This window comes from Coturnix japonica, chromosome 2 (assembly GCF_054131305.1).
Source record: "Coturnix japonica strain WE chromosome 2, WE-NBRP24, whole genome shotgun sequence".
Classification (NCBI taxonomy): Eukaryota; Metazoa; Chordata; class Aves; order Galliformes; family Phasianidae; genus Coturnix; species Coturnix japonica.
In genome coordinates, this window is record NC_140664.1 from 133377722 (window position 1) to 133402200 (window position 24479).

Genomic DNA, 24479 nt, shown 5'->3' on the forward strand with positions numbered 1-24479 from the left:
CATTTTTCCATCCAAACACACTATTTTTCTACTCCTGCAAATACAGACAGACACGTCTTAGCAGAATGGGCAACAGATCCACCAGGTTCCAGAAATCTGCCCTAAAGCCTTAAGTGTTAATAGAAAACACCTTAAGAAATTGAACTTTGTAAAAGTACTAGTAAGTGCTGGTGCATGTGACTGGAGGCAGAAGAGATACCTGTCCCCTCTGGGTCTGTCTCAGGTTCAATTCCTTCCTGTCCAAAAGCATTCACACCCAATGCACATGTTTCTTCTCAGGTGAGTGCCCAGAGCAACAGGTCAAGGAAGCAACTTTCAACTTGCTTTTCAGAGAGTAGTGTGGCTCCTCGTGAAATACTGGCACATACACCAGAAACCTAAGAAGCTGGCAGTGCAGTGACCAACTCTTCTTCTGCAGTCTTCAAAATCCAACACCATTTTGAAACTAGATGAGTGCTCAGTGCTAATGGTTCTTGATTTTATTTTGAAGGGTAATTTGGAATCATATTATTCTCAGGATGGTCTCTCTTCCCTGCATTAACAGCCTCTCAGTTTCTGATAGGATAACATGTCAGAACTCTTCTGTGTTATACCCAAAATAAAGCAAAGCAAAATAAGCTTCTACATGTCTACTCTGAGCTGAACTTTAAGTTACAACACATTCAGAAACAGGTTAGAGTCATACAGTCCCCCTTTAATAACTAATATATCGGTTGGTCTAATTCTTTCCATGCCATTTAAAAATAAATTGATGTGTATTGCAAAATCCTTACTGAGCTACGCAAACTGTTTCAAGAGTAAACTTACAAAACCTCTGTTGCCACAGAATAAATAAATATCAGCATGGAAAGAAAAAGAAGAATATCCCACCCTACTACTGGATGAAATTATGGGCACACAATGCTTCTTCTATCACAAGAACACGTACCCATGCAATGCATATAAGTCCAGGAAAGGGTTGCCCAGAGATGCTGAGGATTCTCCATTTAGAGCCCCATAATTTACTGATTCTAAACAACTAGACCTAACTTTAGGGTGCCCCTTGACCACAGCAAGAGTCTGGACCAGAGATCCCCAGAGATGCTTTTCAATTTGAGATTCACTATGATGAGTTTTACATACGGTGACCTACGAATGGAAAGCTAACCTCGGGAGATAATAGAAAGGAGTATGCAAATCAAAACGACCACAGACTTTCATAAAGATGTTAACAGCGTTTATTTCACTGGTGCAAGGCCTGTGTGTCATCTGCCACTCAGCAACATCAGAACAAAACATCTCCTATAAAACAGTTTCAGAAAATTCAAAACAAAGTAACAATGGCTATAATAAACTCCGTACAGTACTGTGAATCGCTTAATTTGTGCCATTCAAACAAGAATAAATCAGTTGCTAGCATACATGGCTTCTATTTATTTTTATTTTCCCAAAATAAAACATACCAGCACAACTCCAGTACATGCCTCACACCTGGAAATGTGTAACATCACTCCATGACATTGATAGCTGTTCGTGCTTAGAACTAGTCATCAATTCACCTTACTGATATCATAAAATACAAAATGATATGAAAAAAACAAAAAAAACCCCCTACATTTACAAAGTATAGTCCCAATCCTGCAATCTAATCTGTTAGGGCAGGTACCTGCAACCATTTCAACCCCCCTGAAGGCAATGTGGTATGTAGTGCTCCATTGCTGAAGATTTGATTGCAGAATTAGGGCAAAAGTGGGAAAGGTTTAAATCTTCCCACAAGCAGTAAAACACTGCCTCCTTCTTCCAGATTCAGTTTCAGTAGTATCTGCACAACCTCCTAAACAGAGAATCACCCGCTGTCAATTACCTCACATTTAGGAAGAAAGGATAGGCTTTAAAGTAGTCTGCAGAGAAATGGCTTTCACTGAAATGACTTGGGGCTGTAAGCTGTGCTGTAGCACACAGCGGTGATCCAATTGCTTCCAAGAGATAGCCACACCTTGTTTCAGTATTTACAGTACCTGTTGCCTTCCTCTGCCTGACACGAGTTTCTTCACGAGTAAGAAATCACAGACTTTGTTTCCATTACACAAGCATTATGACATGACTCCAAACACAGGATTATGACGACAAATGCTAGGGCCATATTCTTCATAGTCTTTTTTCGTGTGACATACTTGGAAGAACTCCGGCTATGAAAACATAAAACAAACTGTCTCAAAACCATAATAATACATAAAGCAGAAAACAGACAAATAAAATAATGCTTTATTTTTTTTTTAGATTGCAGCTTCATTATAAGGTACTATATTCTTGCAACAGAATAAAACTATTTTTTTTAAGATGTGAGAACTCAATGAAAGTCTGTACAAACAACAGAGTTGATTTTAAAAAGAGCAATAAGAAATCTCACTTTGAAGACATGAATTGCTCGTTTTCCTCCACTTGACTCTCTCACATCAAAGAAGGTTTGTTTAGATCTTCTACTCAGAGTCCTGACTAACCCCAAGTGCTAACTTCATGAATAAAGGGACTATGCCCACAGCTATCATATAAATATTACTTCAGAATTACGTTATATCATGATATCCTCACTCAAGTAAAGCTCCCACTTGCTCTGTTCAAATTTTGCTGAACACTGCGATAGAATTGCAGAATGTGACAAAGTTCAGGATGCCAAAAAAGGCTTAAAAGTGGTACTCAGAACAAACATAGCCAGTAGACAACGTGAAAAGAAAGATTCACAGTAGTTTTCATGAATACTTACTGTTGAAGCCAGCATGGAACCACCGAACCAAACTGCATAACGCTGCATATGATGTGTTATCACTTGAACTTCAACTGGCTTGGGCTAAGAAAAACAGTTCCTCATTAGTTTACATTTCCTTATAAATTCAAAGCATCTAGAAATTTTCACTCCTCCATTCATGTCACTATCTCACCATTACACAGAGCGTCATATTTCCTAGTAGATTGAACCATATAACAATTCCTCACTAGTATAATGAAGGACACAACAGTTAAATCCCTCTTGTCTACTGCTGAGATCACTTCTCTCCTAGTAAGAGACATGACAAATGTCCATACGAATTGCTCACAGTAACTTCAAGGTTTCTGTAAAGATACAATATAAGTTGCAAAGCTACCAAGAGATTTAATAGTAGATACATACACTCTATTCAATCTGCAGCCCTGTGTTTTCACTTGCGAGGTGAAAGCTTTAAACTTCATTTTTTCTACTATTCTCATAACCACCCTACTTGAAATTCTTACTTACTTTTATCCGACCCCCACTTAGTTCCTCACTAAGTCTCAACCTTGCATCCACTACTCTCTTCAAATCCCTTTGCAGCCGTCGTCCAAAGTCCCTGAACATCGTAGATCCTCCTGAGAGCACCACATTCTGTGGAGAAAATAAAAACACACTCTTTCAATCCAAATTCAAAGTGAGTTTCACAAACCATATTAGGAAGCTGACAAGCTACACAGACCATCTTAATATCGCTTAGTTTCCACAGGAGGTCCACAGCTCCATATGTTCTCCCTTTTTCTTTAAATTATAGTTTTGTGTAGAATATACCACCAGAAAAGAAAAGGATTATATTAAAATAGTGAGTTAGTATCTATACATGCACTGGAGGAGACAGATGACACTGTAAAAAACCTTAGAGACGTTGACAACGTGCAGTTTTAGCACTGATGCTAAGTAAGGCTCTAGCCTTGTTATGTTGCTGTTTGTGCCACTCCACAGGTTGGGAAGTTATCTAGAACTCATTTCTAAAGAGTCAGGCTCCTAAACGCAGTAACCAGCAAATCCAATGATTCAAAGACATATCCAAAAAGGACAACAGTCCTGAGAAAAGTACAATCTGAGTCATGAAAAATAATGAGGAAAGTAACCATATACATAAAGTGGGAACCAGAAACCACAGTCGGTCCTAAAATTAACTTGTCCCCTTTATATACAAGAGCTCCCTCCACATACAAGAGCATATCTTCCCCTGCCTCAAAGTGGTCAACACACTCTGTAAGAGGAAACTGCTAACGGGGAGGCAAAAAAGGGAAAAAAGACAACCACCAACTTGAGTGATGAAATAGCAATTTAAACATTGTCATCAGAAAATATTAGCTGGACATAACTAAATTGGCAAAGAGAGTGAAAGCAATAATTCCATTCAAAGCAAATTAAACTTTGAGTATACATCACAAAGTGGACAGTGATACCACTAAGAGATTTCAGAATACTCTTGAGGATACTTGTATGAATACATCTTAGAGCACCTTATGCAACTGCATTTAGTGGTAACACTAGGAAAACCTTTTATCATTCCAGGGATAAAAGCTAGAAGGTCACACCTTGAAATTACGATTATTCAAGTAATTTTATATGCTAAAAGAAGATTAAGTACAATGCAGATCAAAAAGAATAGAAGCACTAGAGTATAGTGGTTGAAAATGTGCATCATCTCATCAACAGAGCTGGAAAAGTCAGGCTAAACAGCAGGTGGGATACAAGTAGGTACCACCATCTGCCATTATGACATGATTCTACACAGTTACAGTTCCCCTGTTCCCAATAGCTCTTGTCAGCACTGGGCCAAATCTGCATGAAATCTTTATCAAACGACTGCTGATAACAAATCACAACTCAGCAGGTCAATCTTCCATAAGGAAGGCAGAAGACAGGCAGGCCTCACTCACAAGCAAGGCAGAATCCACACACAATTTCCTCACCCTCTGAGCAACAAACCTCCCTTCAGAAAGAACACAGTGAAGGTGGCAAAAAACTGTTAGGATTAAAATAAATGAACAGCCAATACCTCCTCTAAAATTACTGAGTGTTATACAATAGCTCCAGTAACCACTGGAATGAGAAAGATAGTAACAGCAAGGAAGGCTAAACACATCTGTGGAGAAAGCTTACTAGTGGTGGTTGGGTTTCCAGCCTGCTTGGGAATTCTCTGGCTTCCCAGATAAAGAGATCAAGGGAGTTAGGATCTGAGTATCCAGCTGCTTCCTTTAAGTGAGACTTCTTCTGATCTACCTGCTTAAACACACTCCAGCTGGTTTAACAGTTCCAGGCAGAGCACAGGTCTTACAGCTGACATTGATCACACCCCCTGATGGAAAAAAGCTCCAGATTGTTTCTGCTTTTATAGCTAACTGGCTGAAAGCTACTTTGGTTTGAAAGGATATATATCTTCTTAGAAGAGAGGGTTGAAGATCTTCCATGCTCTTGAATAAGATAACCACAGGTAGTAAATAACAAAAGCAAACTAGTTCTGGAAGGAAACTGAGGGTCAATGCCATACACCTTGGAGGGCTGGCAGGAAACTTCTCACTTCCCATCTATTTCCTTCATTTCCATTATGAACTATAGGATATTGAATTTCATTCCATACCATCTCTGATCCCATACCTGTATAGGACAATGCGACAATGACACAAAACAAAGCATAACAAAACCACCCAGTCACAGTAACAAAAATCTTTCTTTAAGTAAAGTTTGCCTAAAAACTACAGTTGCTGATTTAGTTAAATAAGACTATTTCTGGAATAAAATTTTACTTTAATCATGAAGAAACAATTTGTGTTTCTTAGATTCATAAATTCACGGTGTTTATTTTTTATCAGTTTAAATATGATCCTTGCTGTTCTACTGAAACACATCTGCACTCAGACAAAAAAGAAACCACAACTCAGCTGTTGTTAAAGCAGCTACCACACTAATGTTATAAAACTAATTAGTAGTGGATAAGGAGCTGGGTTTCTTCTCAGCACTCCTGTGCTACACTTAATGTTAATCACTTGGGACTTCAATTTTAAGTAGCAGAAATGACTTTACTTTCCCCAGGACTTACATCAGTGCCAACGGGATGCAGAACTAATGCCCTGGCAAACTCTCCAGCCTTTAACTCACCCACAGAGCCTGCCTACTCTGCACTTAGCAATTAATAGCAAGCTTTGCCATTTGGCTGAAGCACACTTAAACAAAAGTCAGTTGAACCCTTGCTAGCTTCTGCTTGAGGACACCTACAATTTCAGAGAAAGAGGTAAGGAAAGAGTTGATAAGGCAAATGAGCTGGAAACAGCTGGATGGTATTTCTGCCTGCAGCCCACAGCTGCACAGTGATCTAACAGCGCCATCTATACACCACACGGTGTATGTGAGGCTGCTTTCACACTATTTAAGAAGTATTTTAAGTTAGAAGTGGCGTTAGGGAGACATTTGCTATAGCTTTAGTCTTTTGCATTTCAAACCTCTCCAGGATTCAAGGATGGTTCATTACAAGCTGGGTAGCCAAGAGTTTGACTTTCTAAGAGAACACAAGTACAATAAGCCTACTGCAAACATCAATTGCAGCAGCACTTTTAAGTTCTCTACTGCTCACATTAGCTGCACATCCAGCTGAGAGTCATCTTCTCAATAGAAAAGAAGCAGTAGCCTTAAAATTCATTAAAGGCAAAATAATCCATCTATAACAGAAGTCCACATTCACCATTACACCACAGTCCCAACTCATGTGATGGAACCAGCTTTAAAAACTAGCTTAAAAAAAAAAAAAAATAAGAGGACAAGGATGTGATAACTTGTTCCACCCTGAACATTTAGACCTGGTTGATTAGAATCTTTCTGAAAGATTTCTGAAACCATCTGAATGCTCTGTCAGTCATCACTTTTATCTCAAATCATATATTTGTGCCAAAAAACACAGCAGAGAATGAAGAGGAGTTGAAAGAAATCAGTCACGGGGATATGCAAGTGTGAGGCTGTTGGTCACATCCCGCTGGCAGAAGGCACAGGTTTCAGAACTGTTGATACTGTTCTCATCAACTGTTACTGTCAGAACTCTGGAAGTATCTGGGGAGAGACACTGGAGGTGAAAAAGGAAGATGAAACAGCGAGGGATAAGAATGACAATTTCTGAACCTGTTACAAAAATATAAAGAAACATCATAACTTATTAGAATATCAAGCAGTTTTTAGTACTTAGAAAAGTCCTTCATCCACTTTCAAAAGTTGTTATAACAATATCCACTAGCCAACTGATAGTCTGAATAGTCTGGCTATTCTTTTTTGACACTGAGGTAAGGTGTCGTAAGATACACCCCAACTGACACAAAGTCAGGACAAGTTTCGAAGTCATACAGAGCACTTCCAACTTAAAGCGAGATTTTAAATAGCAGTACTGAAACCACACATCATTCCTTGCAAATATACAGAGTAGATATTTCACGCTGATTTCAAGCTAGATGTGCATTAATAACACTGTGCTTAGTAATATACTCAAAGTAACCCAAAAGCAGTGGGAAAAATCACCTTCTTTTTCCACATCATGCTACTGCTCTCTACATTCCTGTAGACAAGTAATGACAAGTGTTGGTTTTAAACTAAAAGGTAGTAAAATTTATATTCAATAACAAATTATTTACTACTAGAGTGGTGAAGCACTGGCACAGGCTGTCCAGAGGAGCTCTGGATGCCCCATACTTCAAGGAGTTCAAGGCCAGGTTGAATGGGTTTCTGGGCAACTAGGTCTAGTGGGAGGTGTCCCAGCAAAGTCTTGGAACCAGGTGATCTTTCAGGTCTCTTTCAATTCAAACCATTCGATGTTTCTGTTATAACACGCTAAAAAAACAGAACTGGACAAACTAACTATACCATTCTGCTCAAGGAAAACCAAAGGTGATGTGATGCACTTCCAGCAGCCTCACCAAACCTACAGAAGCATGATTACATTACCTGCTGCATGCAGAATGTTTCCTTGTCCAGTGGAATTCAGCATACAGGAATAAGCAACATAACCAGGATGCCAGACTATTTCAGCCCTATGTTAAGATCCAAAAGTTACTCCTCCCTCACCTCAGCACTCAGTTTCATTTAATTCTACTTTCTGTTGTTTCTGATTTATTTAAAAAAATAAATATATTTATACCTTTTTAATTCAAATTTCAGTGCAAGTCCTTGGTTCCAAACTCAACAGCTTACCTATCCTTCCTTATTTTATCAGAAAGACTCTCACTCCAAGCAATCTGGATCTCTCAACTCCATTAGATACAGACAGGGAAGACAGAATAAGAATATAAATCAATGTTTCCAAGCAATCACATTGAGGTGTAATCATTATCAGAATTAAAAACAAAGTACACAGAATCATAGAATAATTATTGCTGCTAACCATTATATGAGTAAAAGAATTCATGAGCTTATCTTGTAGAATTTGTAGAAGAATGCTTGCATGTGGAATTGAACAGCTACAGGCTTTAGGAACAGCATCATCAACATCTGTCAGTTGGCTGAACAGCAACAGTCTAGTGAAGGTCCTGTCACTCCAAACCTCAACATAGGGTAATACAATTAGCCTCACAAGAGGACTGTTGATAAGATAGGAAAGAGGAATACCAGGAATGATAGACACTATAGGACATCAGAAGATGGGTTACAGAACAATGCTTCAAAGTCTACACAGCACATATAACCTGCAACAGGGTATTTTAAGGTATTTTCTGGAGGAAGATTGATGAAACACCTACATATATCCAATATAAGTCTAGCACTCCAAGGAAAGAAGGTATTTGCCTCTATGGAAACTTCAGTCTTGTAAAAATAAAAAGGACAAAGGAGAGACAGACATTAAGAGTTTCCAAAAATCTTCTGCAGCAATCCCAAGCTTGAAGCCATTGTAGCCATCTACTGCAAAAGTCACTCTGCATAGAAGTTTGTTAAGCAGCACACTTCCTCTTTTGTCCTGCACTGAGGATTTGCTCTAGGTTACTATGTCTCATTCTAGATCACAGAATATGTTATCTAGATAACTAAAATATGCTACAAAATGTTAATAGATACAAACAGCCCTAAGATATACTTAGTTACAACTTAATTGATCCTGAGTAATACCAACTCTCATAGACAAGATTCTAATGAAAAACCACAGCCAAATACAAGAACTCCCATGTGTAAGAATATATGTTACAAACATCAAATATAAATAGTTCCTTGGGAACAATACTTACCTGCATGCCAAGCCACTGCTAATCCCCATCTTTTGCTTAAAATTAAAAGCAGTAAATATCAAGTATCCCTCATTTGGAAAAACTGTATCTTGGTTTATCTTAAACTTTATATCCATTCAAAAGTTCACATTTCTCATAGCAGGAGAAATCATAGCATGCACAAATGCATCATAATGATGACAATTATCTTACAAATGAATTCAGTTAATATTAGAACACAAAGGCCATACCTTATATAATGGACGCCGGACATCAATGGGACAGTTCTGTATAACTTCATCAACTACATCCGAAATGGATTCCATAAAATCAGGATTAGCAAACTGGAATGAAATAAAACAGACAATGTGTGTTTCCTTCCAAAAAAGGAAAAGGCAGAGATGGCTTGTAACAGTATTTTTAAAAGAAAAAAAAAAAGGAAATAAAAGTCCGTATTAATCCTGCAGACCAAGTACTCTACACTATAACCCACTTTGTATAAGGGAAATAATATAATGATATATTATTATAGTAAATAATATAATGCTCTTTTCTACAGGCAAACTCAGCTTCTCCTCCTTGGCCATAAATTCACTGTTAGAATGTATGCACTAGAAGCCTACTACTGCATGTGACGTGATTTCAGAGTAAGCTTTGTCAGACAGAGATAAACTGAAAACAGAATAAGATTGTAAGATGGCTTTACCAAAGACAGCTTTTAACAAGCTAACTCAAAGCCTTTTAAAGTTAGGAGTTAATGAAGTCCAGGGATATTCTTTTTGGGAGCAGTATGTATCATCTTTGTTTTTCTTATCCAGAAAGGCAGTGTTTTCAACACAGAGCCAGGTTGTTATTAAGTACATTACATTACATTACTATGTCAAGTAATGAAAACAAAAGGGAGATTGTCCTTTGTCATATCCCTCACAGTCTTTATAGGGTCTGGAGAAAGATAAACTATTAAAACCAAGTCTGACAGGGGATTCAATACTCCTCTGTAAGATCGTGTGGGTAAACAGTGGGGAGGAAAAGCTACTTAGAGCATAAAGGTTTAATGGTGATGTAAGATTAGACACCTAGAAATTGATAACAAACAGATTAAAGCTGGAATTTAGGCAAAAAGGCAAAAGAATGAAATTTTCAAACACTCTTCCAGTATGAAGAAGGTAGACAAAATGAAACGTTAGTGCTAATATAGACCTTGATTAAGTTTTTATACTCTATTACAGACCATGGTTGCGTGTAATAAGCTGAATGTAGCATAAAATAATGCATAGGAAACACTCTGCCATGCTGAAACACTGAAATTTGATTCTACCTTCTCCCAAGATACCACAACATACTGAAGTTCACTCAAATTGAACGACCAAAAATCAGACAGACGAGGCACTAAAAATGTCTCCCAGAACTGTTACTTATTACTACAACAACACAGATTTCAATGGACTTCCCTCAGGGATAAATATAACATCTATAAACCGGCATGAACAGAAAGCAGTAACAAAAGTCAAGATTTCAAACAGTATCAACTGAATAATTCCATGTAGAGTATAGCCCAGACTGGTAACATAACTAAAAACAAGAGTATGAAAGCATACTGGTTTAAACCAGAGCGTACTATACAAAACCTAAAAGTTCCAACTTGTTTTTCTGAACTTTAGGTTGCCTTTAAAGAAAGAAAATAAGAGGTTACAAACATAGCATAAGAAACAACAAAAGAAAATACCCACTGTACTCACCTTGCTCTGTTCTTGTGCTGCCTGAGACTGCACACAGCTTGCAGTTAGGAAACCCACTCAGAGCTTACATCCACTTGATGGCGCACTTGCATCAAAAGTGACAGTAATTCCCTCCCCCTCCACTTACACGGTAAAGTTTCTGTAACTTAATACTATTAGCATTTAACTCTTACCTCAGGATGAAAGAATATTTCAGGTCCAAGGAACCTTTCATAACCAACATCTATAACAAACTTGGTTTTGTTGATGGCATTGATGCCAGTATACTGTTTGATCCATTTTCGTGGATCTCCATCATACTTAGCAAATTCTTTCACTATGTCAGGGCAAATATAACAATATTTCTCCTGTTCAGAAATAAAAAAAAATGCCAAAATAATTATTGAATTACAGTATACTTTAATGAGAAAAATAAAAACATGTAGGCGTTCTTACAGATTTGGGTACAAATATCTCTTGAACAGCCCAATAACTATTGAAGCCTCAACCATTCGAGACAACGCACACGCTTAACTCTTCAATAAGATTCCACACTGACTCATCCAGATTACAGAGAAGTTCAATAGCAAACTCTCTTTTCAAGATCAGATCCATGAAAATCAACCTACTGACATCACATATGCATTAAATAAAAAAAATCAAATCTTAAACAAATCTTGAGCTCTAAATGCTAATTCAATCTGCAAAGCATATTCAGCTCTACCAAGGAGTCTAACGTAACGATTTTCTTCCTCCTTTTCCTTACAGTGCACTGGATTGGATATGCCAGCAGAAGCTTGTGTAACTATTTGCATTTTTAAGTGAACACAAGCAACTTGCTAAAGCATAAAAAGAACATTTGCTCAAAGCATTTAGGTATTACGAGACAAAGAAGGACGTACCTTTATGGCTTTTGCTGTCTCCAGAGATTGTTCAGGAGGAATTCCCACTTCCCTCTCCCTCAGGAGTTGTTGAATAAAGTAAGTGATATCTCTACCTGCAATAGGAATATGTTTGATGCAACTTCCAATTACGTAGCCTTCTGCCTATGTGGGAGGAGGAGGGAAAACAACAGGAAGATGATCTTTAGGCAAAGTCATACTGTGCAAAACATCAAGAATCAACAGCAAAGTTACCATTCGTTTGCATGATAGCTTGCTTTCATTTTTAATTGAAAGTAAAATACTGGAACAGTGAAGCGTTACCACATGCAAGCAAAGCAGCCCCCTGCAAACCTCCATTACAACTTATAAACAGATACTGCTGATCTAATAGACAGTGAAACACACAGGCAACAGACAAAAAAAGTCTTGCAGATATTAATATAGACAAAAGTCTGATCAGATGTAATATTTCTTTTGTTTATGTTGTTGAAAACCAAATAATAATATGGAAAGACTGCCCACCTCCTGTTTCAAAATGAAAAACAAACAGGAAAAAGTATAAAGTTATTAAAAAGCCCAAGCAACAACAACAAAAAATCAAGTGAAGACATATCTAACAAGTACAATGAAAACAAGAAATCTATTTGTTGCATTTTTTCCTGGACATATTGACTGAAAGCAGTCGTATTGCTGAACCAACGTTATTTCTTCTCTTGCTTTTTACATGCTTCAGAGCTTCATATGGTAAATGTTCTTTTTCCAGCATTTCCCAGCAGAAAACAATACGGGTACAAGCAGATTAATACCAAAATGCAAGAAATTATAAGGAGTCAGATGTTCATTCCTGAAATAACTGATCATTCAAGCATACGATATGCTTCAGAAGTACACTGTCATCAATAAAATATATGTTAGTATGCATGGATAACTGTATATTTTTATCATCCTGCCAGAATTAAGCCATTTGAAATGAACCATGTATATGAACATGCCTTTGTACCACCCTGCAGTTGCTTCCACAGAGTTCACTAACTTTGAAAACACAGGCAACAGCTACGTAACATAAATAAAATACGAGAGATAAAAAATGCTCATATGTATGACAAGAAGTAACATTGGCATGCAGGAAATTTAACAGTGATATACATTAATATTGAACAGAACTGAAGCATCACATTAATGCAAGACAAGAATTTACATAGAAGCAGCCTTTATAAGATGCCCTAGTGCAATAGTTTGGACAGCTAAAATTAATCTCATAAATAAAGTCACATAAGCAAATATTTTGCAAAGCCACCATAGGGAGGAAAGAAATCCCAAACAACCAATAAACTATAAAGTTTTTGAAACACTGTTTACTTCAGTAGTTCTTATTTTAATATATAGAAAGCAAAACGTGTATTTGACTAAGCAACCAATATTTAAGTAAAGCACCCTCCTACATACCACAGGAATTACATGGGTCACTCCATCACCACTATCAATGACGATTCCAGTCAAAGTACGTTCTCCAACCTGTCGTGATGTCCAAGAGGCAGCTAAGGCCAACACTGCCTGTATGAGAAACAGTTTGTGTTTAGGCAGAATGTGCTGATTTACAATCTTAGAAAACAATCATTTCAAGCATTTCAGACATACGCGTATGGAAGATAATATACACTGCAGCTGTACTGTATTTTAGAAGTATATATTCACTTTGATCACCTGAACAGCAATGTAAAGTCCTGGTATGTTAAATGATTCAAACATGATTTCTGCAAGATATTCTCTGTTTTCAGGTGTGTTCAGGGGAGGTTCTGTCTGGAAAAAACAAAAACAAAAACAACCTCTCAGAGTCCTAATAGTTAATGCAATGATGAGCTCAGTAGAGTAATAACCAAACTTCCACAGTTCTTAATGCATTCCTAAATCTCACACAAGCTCCAGTTCTAAAAATAAAGAATTCGCACAATCTGGGGAGAGTGGCAAGAAGGTTATTTTCCACAACATGTTTGATTTGAATTAAATTTTCAGAGCAAAGGAACAATTATGTTACAAGAAATGTTGTTTTCTATCATACCGTATCATTGCCGCTACAAGGAGTGACATGATTTCAACTCTCAAGTGTTCAGAAAGAATAAGAGAGTAATGTGTTGGAGTGGCCCAGCTGATTTCAAAAGGACCAGTCATAGGGAAAAAAACACACTGCTCAGTGCTTAAACATGAAGGTGAAAAGCTTAATAAGATATACTAGGAGCAGACAACCTCTGAAGATTCCTTATGTCCCACATAATTCTACCTGGAAAAGGAATGAATACTAATAAAACCAAACAGAAATATTTTGCAGGATTCCAAGTAAGCAAAGGTCTCTTCACAATACACTTTACACAAGTGTATAGCACCATTAGTCACATCCGTTCCATTGCTTTTACACACACTCTTATTCAATTTGTGCAAATTATTTAACATTTAGAAATGAACAAGCTATTGGCACCATCCATTCAGTTAGCCTCAAAATGGCGCTGGGTTTTGAAGCTATATAGAAGTCTGCCACTGCAGCACTGACTTTTTAGGTTTTTGGTGCATGCAACAGAAGGCAGAACTATTAGTGAAGGTAGTAGGAGTCAGCCTTCAAAAGACTTCTATGTGCAGTGCACTGTGATATTTGTCTGGTACTACAAAATGCTGGGGATGTGTACATGTGCCCTGCAATCAGTTCCAGCCAGGTCTTGGAAGATAACTTGAGTTAGCAAAGGGTGGGTGGTGCTCTGTGCAACATCTCCAACATAAGATGCCTATGGAAGTTGTGGAGTCCTCCTACTTGGAGTTGAGCAGACAAGGCACTAAGGAACATGGCAAGTCAGGTAGATGACTTAAGTGATTTCAAAGACCTTTCCTAACCTAGACAATTCCATAATTCTAAGTCATGTTCAGAGTAGAACTAACCAAAAGCTCCCTTAATGAAAAATATGGAGATAAACCAAACATAAGGAAGGAAACATGAACATAAAGGATATAAAAACAGTCCATTGCAAACTGCTTGTTAAGAACTAGTTACCTAATTTGATCTTCAAGAAAATTTTTCATACATTTGTCCTTTACCACTAACATATGGTGCTCCACTAAGCAAGAATATCCCCTACTGCATAATCAGCCAAGAATTTCAAATAGAATTCAGTTTCAACAAAGCAATTGAAGCTTTTCAAAAACAAAATCCAACCCGTCAGCAGCCTGCATCACAAACTGAACAGAATTTGGTTCCAACACAGTTTAACAGATTCATTTTTCTCCATTTGATGAAGAAATATAAGTCATGTTCAGAGAAAAATCCTCTAACAGAGCTTGGAATTTGCACATTGGGAGCTTGTACTTACAGTATTATATACTTCTGCTCTTGCATAAACACTCTCTAAATAATGTGTAGTTTTCCTCTTAGAAAATGTTTTCTCTTTCTCAGTCTCAGTAACTCACCATTAAAAAATAGTGATCCTCAGGTTCAGCTCGTAGGTATTTAAAAATGACCTGCTCCATGAATCTCTCCATGAGGTCCCAGTCTTCAACAATACCATGTCGTATAGGCCACTGAAACAAGGAAACGTGTCAACCTTCTATATCATATGAGAATAAACAAACCCAAAAACAAGAATAGTGAAAGCACCCAAATCCATACATCTTCTGCAAGAATTCAAGCCTCTCATATCTCATAGTCACACCATCAAATCCTCTATTCTCTCTTTAGTTCAGAATTACTGTTTCAAGTTATCTCACATTCCCACGTATTTCCCATTGCAACTCTGGGTTGCAGGACTGCAAGCCAGAGAGCAAACTCAGTTCTTAATCTTGCTTTATTTTCTTGCAGCACCATATTTTAATCTCTTTTTGTATCAGTTAAATCATTTATAAAGTTGTGAATCATACTTATCTTCAATATGTCTTCCAATCTGTAAGAAGTAAAGAACATACAGGCAATACATTTTTCAGCATAAATTACGGCAGGAATATGTTTACATTTTGTTCAATGTTAGCAACACAGATGACATTTAAGTAATACAGTAGGATGTATAAAATATGATTTTTTCCACATAATTCAGAGGCTGTTAACATCTTGTAAGCACAATAAGTCCCTTAGTAGGGTATGGAAAATATGATTCATACGGAAGCCATGCTGAAGTCAGCCCTCCACAAAACAATTGTGACAATCCCTGAAGCAAAAGTATCCGATACCTTCATCGATTCATGTGCCATGTTAAAAACATGTATCGTTAACAAGAATTTAAACATTCAGCATGAGTGTCTACTTCAATAGCTAATAACACTGACCAACTGCACTGATTCAGCGGATATTTACAGAGGACAAACACCCAATAAAGGGCAGAAATAGTAAAAGGGGCACTTAAGCAAGGTAAAAAAAAAAAAAAAAATCAACAAACCAAAAGCATGTCATTGTAAAAATAAATAAATAAATAAAAATTGTTGCTTTCTAACAAGAAGTAAGTACTCAGCTCTGGTGAGGCCGCACCTCGAGTACTGTGCCCAGTTTTGGGCTCCTCACTGCAAGAAAGACCTTGAGGCCCTGGAATGTGTTCAAAGGAGGGTAACAAAGCTGGTGAGGGGTCTGGAGGAGCACAGGCCTTATGAGGAGAGGCTGAAGGAGCTGGGAACGTTCAGCCTGGAGAAGAGGAGGCTCAGGGGAGACCTCATTGCTCTTTATAACTTCCTGAAGGGAGGTTGTAGTGAGCTGGGGCTTGGCCTCTTCTCTCATGTAGACAGTGATAGGACCAGAAGGAATGGTTTCCAGCTATGACAAGGGAGATTCAGGCTGGACATTAGGAAGAATTACTTCTCAGAAAGGGTGGTCAGGCATTGGAATGGACTGCCCAGGGAGGTGGTAGAGTCACCGACCCTGGGAGTGTTCAAGGAATGACTGGATGTTGTGTTGAGGGACATGGTTTAGTGGGAGCTATTGGTAATAGGTGAACAGTTGGACTGGATGATTTTTTAGGTGTTTTCCAACCTTGGTGATTCTGTGATTCTAAAGCAAATGTGTTTTTTTAAGTAGCTATTAAAAAGACATCGAACAATACATAATGGCAATAGAAGTGTGACAATTTGAGAAGCCTTCAGAAAAAATACTCACTATTTTCTTACCTTTGTAGCATAGGTAGGTTTATCTATGGCTTCATCTCCTATGAAAAAGTCCAGATCATCAACGCCTTTCATTACCCTCCTCTGAGCCTGGTCACCTACTTTGGCTGATTCCCGGATTGCAATACCTTAAAATAAAATCCAAACAAACTGAAGTGAAATTAAAGTCGCTAAATATATAGGAATTCGTGTATTTATTTCCTTAAGGAGTCTTTCCCAGAAATAAAAACTGGAATACAGAAGTCACAGTTGGCAGAAAGCAGAAATTATACCTGCTGACAAGGCAAGAGAACAAAATTCATTCCTGGTGCTCTCTCAGGAAGGATTTTGGTCACCAACCTCTTGTTAAAATAATAGATAGCTCAGAGGGCATCTCTTAAAATGCATTCTGTTACGGACTACTGCAGTCATTTAACTTGCATGAGAGCTGTGTTCCACCAACAGATGCTCTAAGTCAGTAAGTGATGTTATTTTCTGAATTTCAGCTCAAAATTAAGGAAAAGGGAGCAAGAGAAGAAAAACTACGTACTTCAGAAGTAAGTACTGGAGTGATTACCCTGATTGGTGAGAAGGAGGAAGCACGGAGGGGATAAATCAATTTGCACTGTTACAGAGACATCTTTGGAAACTCTCATGACTCCCATTATCAGGCTACAATTCTCGCTTAAATTATTAGGTGATGGCTGCTATAGGCAAGCAGATAGCAGGAAAAAAAAACAACAAACAAATCTGGGGCAAGTTATAAATAAAAAGGGTCTGAAGTAACGTAAAACACTGATTATTTATCTGCAGAGTTGTTTGGGTTTTTTTAATACATCATCATCAGGCCCTCAATAACATAGAAAATGCATAGCAGGAATCAGCCACAAAAGCACTGAGCAACATCAAGACCACAAATTACTGACAAGCAAACAGCTCTTTTGGAAACACATTCAAGTCTCCACACGTTATCTCAGTTCAATAAAACAAGGTTTATAAAAGATTCATAGGAAACACTTGCTATCCCACTTCTTTAACACAAGATGTTAAGATTTTTACAAGTGCTATAGGCTTGAATTACTCCTTACCATAGTTACAGACTATAACCATTTCTGAACCTACAGCTGGTAAGGATCGTGTTCCACTCCACCTCTTTGGCCCCAATGACCATTATTATTTCCTTATCTTTATACCTCCTATTACAAGTAGTCACGTGGCAGAATGGATGCTTTAATCAGGAGTTAACTGATGAAGTTCCCAAAAAGTAAAGGCAGCATTTATTGCAATTGGAGATAAGCATGAAATAATAAAAGCCATTATGGGATTAAACAGGCAGTCAGTGCTACAGTCTGTACACATATATAGCATTTGAGAGCAACTACTAAGATTACAATTAAAAACACTGGAAAACATGTAACATTTTAAATTAACCAATTTTAATGCGGAAAACAAAAAGAGGAAATCTGCTCACCAAAACCATGTTAAATGGGTACAAACATTTCACTGGGTAAATATACCCTTGAATAAACATTACCTAACAGGAACAACTTTTCTGACCATTAAAGTGCCTGCAGCCTCAGACAGACTCAAGCAAGGCAGACACCATCTGCACTTCAGTACTTAATTTGGTGGGAAGGCTCTCCCTGATGACCCAGGCAGTAACCGTGGTGTCAGGTAGACTGGGGGTGAGTTGCGTTGTCTACTCAAGGGTCCTAGCAAAAAAAATAATGGATGTAAAAAGGAAATAGAATTGAAGTCCTCTTCATTTGTCATGGCAACCAAGAGGTGATTTAATAAACACCGGGTCTAGCTGAGTGCGAAGGAGTTCTGCTGAGCTATACTCCAGCCAATGATGCTAACACAAATAATGTTGCTTCCCAGATGGACAAAAGACTATGAAGGCCAAGATGGGAGCTGGAAAGCAACTTGTCATAGTGCTTAGTAACAGTGATGTACCCCAAAAATTGGAGGGACAAAACATTTACTCACATGATGGAATAATGAACTGAGGTTCCGTATTCCCTGCATAGCCAAGTTTGGTATACCTGGAAAAGAAAGAAGGATCACAAGGTCATTATGTGCACACACACATTAAGGACAAAAATAAATCCACTCCACTTCTCACACTGAAGGCCAAAAAAGCAATACCACATCTATATTTTCTAGGTTACGCTTTCAAGTGTAAACCTGCTGAGAAGAAAACTCAGAAGTGGTAAATATTTTAGATGCTATTTATTTTTCAGGCACTTTCAGCTTTTCAGAGTGGAATTTCAGAATGCTGAAACCTGGACACTCAGTTCTTATTTCCTCTTACTCACTTGCTATGGCAAAAGCTGGGCTAGGCCACATTCCACTGATAAAAGGAAGATGCAGATCTTACCTTTCCAAAAGCTCCCATAGCCAAAGATGCCACAGGATGCTGTGGATTTGGTTAATATTGACCAACAGAAAAAAACAACCACCACAGCAAATGGCACAAAGCACTGACTATTTGTCTGAATACACAATACTGAGATATACACTTATATTTATCAACTCAAATACCAGGAGAGAAAAGAAACAAGGCACTCAGGGAGGTAAGAAAAAGTCCACACAAAACCTGAAATCTCTGCATGAGGTTTCCTGGCTCCAAGCTAGTTCAGGTTTTAACAACTATAAATCATTAACATCCCAGACTACAAAGAATGGTTCTAAAATACACAAATACATTCAGAAGGAGCTTAAAAGAATAGTTATAATTGAATAGTTTTGAATTGAACTTTTTCTCTGATATTGTCATACTGTAGTATCGGATTGTGAGGGGAAAATCAGCATTAATCACATCCAGTTTCTCCATGAAAATCAAAGGCATAACATTGTTAAAGACCAGTCACAAAATCACAACCTATTTAGGATCTCTGCCTACTATCAATATTTGCAAATGACACCCTTAAAACAGAATGTGGCTCCTTCTTTAACAGCTAAAACAGAAAGTGCCCCTTTATGGAGTATTTGGTATAAAAATACTCATTAAGAGTCAGTTTGCTTGGATAAAGAAATTAAAACTGAATTAGCAATGACCTTGGAATTTAAATATTGTATTTTCAACATCTCTTCAAAGCTATAGCTTCAATAGACTTCAAGGAATCTTTTTTAAGAGATTTTTTTCCCCAAGGCTAAAAAGACAGGGGCTGTGCTTCGAGGGCAAGGGTTTGTTGTATTTTTAATCATCATTACACTGAAAGCATATGCCTGTATAATCCAGAATGTTTATACATACTTTCTATGGCTCTCAAAAACATAATCAGGGTATTAAATTAGACTGATTTGTAAAGCAGGCCATTACTAGCAAGAATTCTTTTCATGATAATTACTGCTTGGTTTCTCCACATTTTAGAATGAAGCCCACCATGGGAATATAGTTAAAATGCATCAAACAACAAAGCAGGCGTTACGCTGGGACTCGGGATGCATTACAGGATACTTATTCTTCATTTGTCTCTCTGAAATGGGTTTTGCTTGTGTGCCCATAATGGCAAGGAAACCCTGTTTGGACTCAGAAGTCCTAGGTCTAAGGCTGAGAAGCAGCAAGACAGGCAGAAAGCCACTGACAACAAAAAATAGCCACTATACACACATATAAGCATAGAACTACATACATATACTTTTTATATTATTCCTATATGTGTATCCCTATATTGAAAGTTAAAAGTTCCTGCAATATAGCCAGAACTTCCTTCATAACCTAAGCCGTGGCCCAAAGGTGAGTTCAGTTTGCCATCTCTTCACCCCCCAAACACTTGTCAGACTCAAATTCAATCATGGTTTCAAAGGCAAAACACCCAGAAAGAGTCAATTTGGGGTATCAGTCTATCGTGGCGTTACCTCACCACTCAAGCTGGAATCAGAACCCACTGCTAGGATAACTTACAAAGGCACCAAAAGCTGATAGCTCAGTGTCTTACTGATTTGATTTGTCACTATCTGAAGCTGATCACTTGGTATCTTACTGACTGATTTTATCATTGCCTGAACTTCTCAGCTCCTGGGCACTCCATCATCCAGGGCAGTACACAAGAGTGGTTGGGTGACCCACTTTCAGGACCTGCTACAGACATTGTTTGCCTTCATACAAAGCACTTGAATATTCATCAACCTTGAAGGTCTGGATGTAAATAGTTAGGCAGGTTACCTGGTCTCCTGCTCCTTTTCCAATGAATATTTAAGGATCTGAAAACACATTTGTTTCTTTCTCCTGGGCTACAGCCTAGAAGACTAATGGTAATGCAACATCTCGTGTTCTGTAAATTACAGAGAAGGCTTTAGGGAACGTGCAGATAATCAGTATTCCAATTTCATTAAAAGTAGCAGATTTATTGCCAGCGAGATAGGAACCTACTGGAAACTCTACAAAACGTACCATATTGAAGACGGCATTAAAGATCAGTAGGAACGTGTTCCAGTAGATGGAGCATAAGGATAGGACAAGGGGGAATGATTTTAACCTGAATGGGGGTAGTTTTAGATTAGACAGTAGGATAAACTCTTCACGATGAGGGTAGAAAGATCATGGCATAGCTGCCCATAGAGCATCCCTGCCCCATCCTTGGATGTGCTCAGGGCTGGGTGGGCCTAAGGGAGAGTTGTCCTTGCTAATGCCAAGGGGTTGGAACTGGATAAGCTTTAAGGTGCCTTCTAACCCAAACTGTTATGTAGCCCCACAGTTCTAAGTTTGAACATTTCCGAATTTCTTTAGTTTTAAAGATGGAAACCAAGAAGCAACGTGTCAGATCCACAAACGAGCTCTGAAGAGACAGAACTACTGAGAACACTGAAAGGCCTTAAGAAAAAGCAGTATCATTATTACAAATATCCCTGAGAAACTCCAAACACAAAGTCCTCATAAAGATGTGGAGATGCACTTTAGGAATGAAGGAGGATGTGAAGGAATAGGAATGAAGAAAGAATGCAGTATAAAATAATAGAAAAAACCATGTCTGCACAATGTACAGAGAAGCATCACCAACCTCTACATTAATAAACTGCAAATTAGAGCCATAGCTTTGGGAGAGACTGGTAGGACCAAGACTGAAGCCTGTGATTATAAATAACAGCTCATTAACCCATCCTCCTTACACCCAGAACAGCAATTAGAAATGTAGCTATGCACGTCTCACGTGTAAAGAGCAGAGATAATAATACTTGCACGGAACAACTCATTTCACATCAGAAATATAATAGCAAGAAAAAGCATTGCAAGGTTCCACCCAACTTTAATGGCAAAAGCAACAACAACCCCTCAAGTTTCAAGCTTTAAGACAAGTAGAGCTCACTTCACCCAGAAATCAAGTATTTACTTATAAGCTGATCAGTAACGCTTGGCCAAAGTCGGCTTTCCTTACTAAAATAAAAATCACTTGAATAAAATACACCTAAAAATAGAAGCATTCCTCGATGCCTGAAGATGAAGAGCAGTATTTTAAGCCACCTCCGTTCCGCACACCCACTTAGTGGAGTGCTGATGTCCCACAGCTAAATGCCAATTAATAAAACCAGCCACCAAGTTTAAAGCCTCTTGGAACAGCAACACCAGAGAGGCCTGGTAGTGCGAAGGCCCTAAAAATAGCATGTCCTTCTGCACATGAGGACTGACAGCAACACATAAGCTGATCACCAGGAAAACCTCACTCAGAGAAAACAAAGACTTAGTGCATCAAAACCAGAGTGGGATGTTCCATTTGCAAATGCATTTTTCTTCTCATGCACAAAATATATCACAGTGCATCTGCACACACCTTTCTGTTTCCGTTATGCTCTTCCAAGTTTTTCAGCTGAAAGCCTTTACATGAATCATTTGAATGAATTGTTCCAAGCCAGCAACGCAAAGTAGATTCATTCTAACAATAAGAAGGTTTTCAACCCACACAGAGGAAAATTCCAGAGACTGGATCAGTGAGTCAAGCTAATTCTGGCTGCTTGGAGCAGAATCTTACATCTTCTTGTTCTGCAAGATGATTTACTTCAGATAAAGTCCCATCAGCAGAGACACCACATTGTCTCACGGAATCACAGAATGACCCGGGTTGGAAGGGACCTCAAGGATCATGTAGTTCCAACCCCCCTGCCTGGCAGGGCCACCAAACATACACCTTTACTAGATCAGGTTGCCCAGGGCCCCGTCCAACCTGGTCTTGAACACCTCCAAGGACGGGGCATCCACAACCTCCCTGGGCAGCCTGTTCCAGGCCCTAACCACTCTCCTAGTGAAGAACTTTCCCCTAACATCCAACCTAAATCTTCCCTCTTTCAACTTAAAACCATTTCCCCGTGTCCTGCTATTGTCAGCCCTTTCGAATAGGTCTCACACCTATTAAGATCACTTGGAGGCATGGAAATAACAAGTCCACTTGTGGGCTGTCTGAACCCTTTCTGAAACAAGGTACTATACTTGTATACACACAGATTCCAGCTCCTACAAAGGACAGACAGACATATTTTGTGCACGTTCTGGATTTGGCAGTTCATAGCATATCTTTTCTAAAGGACTTACCTAGAGTTCCCCTTTCCCCAAGAAAAGCTCTTCAATTCTGTGAATTAACATTCCTGAAACACCAAAGTTCCTTGCAGAACAGATACTTAAAATCTCTTTGGGATTTATACATGGGAAATTACCATGGAATATCAGACAGGCAGAATTACATACAAGATGGAACCCATTCTCTGTTCTACTCCCAGAGCTTTCAGCTGTGGACTCCAGTATTCTCCACTGAGGAGACTGAACTGATTTCAGGTCATATAAGCAGAGACAGCACAAGAGACTTGTGAAAGTTTTGTCACAGCTTAATAAACTTCAAAATACAAAATCCTTTTACAGAAGGTGGTGAACCCATCAGCTAAATGGGTTGCTCTGGTTACCTATCACTTCCTTTTTAAGTTATCTTTCTTTTCCTTTTGGTTTTCATACAATAGCTCAGATTTGGAAATTTTAAAGAGAAATTTCCAAGCATCACCTGAACCAAAACAGTGCAACCAATTCCCTGCAGAAGGCAGGGCTGTTCTTGCCATCAGTAAATGAAATTGCTGACCCTAAAGCACAGCCTGACATGCGAAGTTACCAGCTGAACTCATGTACCACTGTCTTTTCTCTTCCTAAGAGCTTTCCATCACTGCAGGGCCAAAGAAAAGAGTGCAGTGCATCTCCAGCATCTCCATCACAGCTCCCTCGGTCACCTCCCACTCCTGAGGCACAACAGCAGCACCAACAGACCCATCAGAAGCTGGCGGTCCTCACTAGACACAGACAGGTAGTTAAGATCCATCCCTCTGCAAAGCCAAACGCCCAGCACAGCCTCTGCAGTTCAGATTCACTCCTCACAATGACAAGTAACAAAACTCGTGGTTTGGCTAAACACTGCATAGGTTATAGAATAAGTTACAGTACGTTACTTGCCCAGGCAGGGTAAGTATAAATCTTTCTCCTCACGGACGTTCCAAATGTCATTCTCACGTTTAGCATTTAAGTCCTTGGATCGTTGTAAAGTCAAAGAAAGGAAAAGAGGAGAAACGGGCTCGTTGGGACACAGCACCCCCCCACCCCCCCGTCACACACACGTCGCCAAAAAGGCTGTGACCGCCGGTCCCCCCCCGCTCCCCACACTCACCCGGTGCCTCCGTCTATCACGCAGGGCGGCAGGTAGCTCGCCATGCTGGGGAGCCGGCCCTACACCGCACACAGCCCGCAGCCGGCTCCCCCCCGGCCCAGCCTCACTGCATGGGAGCCGGAGGGGCGGCGGGCACCATGCAGCCGCCTGGCAGCGCCGCCTAC

At 38.9% G+C, this 24479-nt stretch overlaps 1 protein-coding gene across 1 annotated transcript; it reads right to left on the bottom strand.

Moving 5' to 3' along the window:
- Positions 1-1199: 1199 nt before the first annotated feature.
- Positions 1200-24479, bottom strand: ACTR3B (actin related protein 3B). The gene is made up of 12 exons (XM_015852847.3): positions 24316-24479; positions 18665-18720; positions 16700-16824; positions 15023-15133; positions 13277-13372; positions 13019-13126; positions 11591-11734; positions 10883-11056; positions 9222-9314; positions 3254-3379; positions 2744-2827; positions 1200-2168 (listed from the first exon to the last, which is right to left on the bottom strand). The coding sequence occupies exons 1-12, from the start codon at positions 24357-24359 to the stop codon at positions 2073-2075; spliced, it is 1257 nt and encodes a 418-aa protein (XP_015708333.1). The 5' UTR covers positions 24360-24479; the 3' UTR covers positions 1200-2072.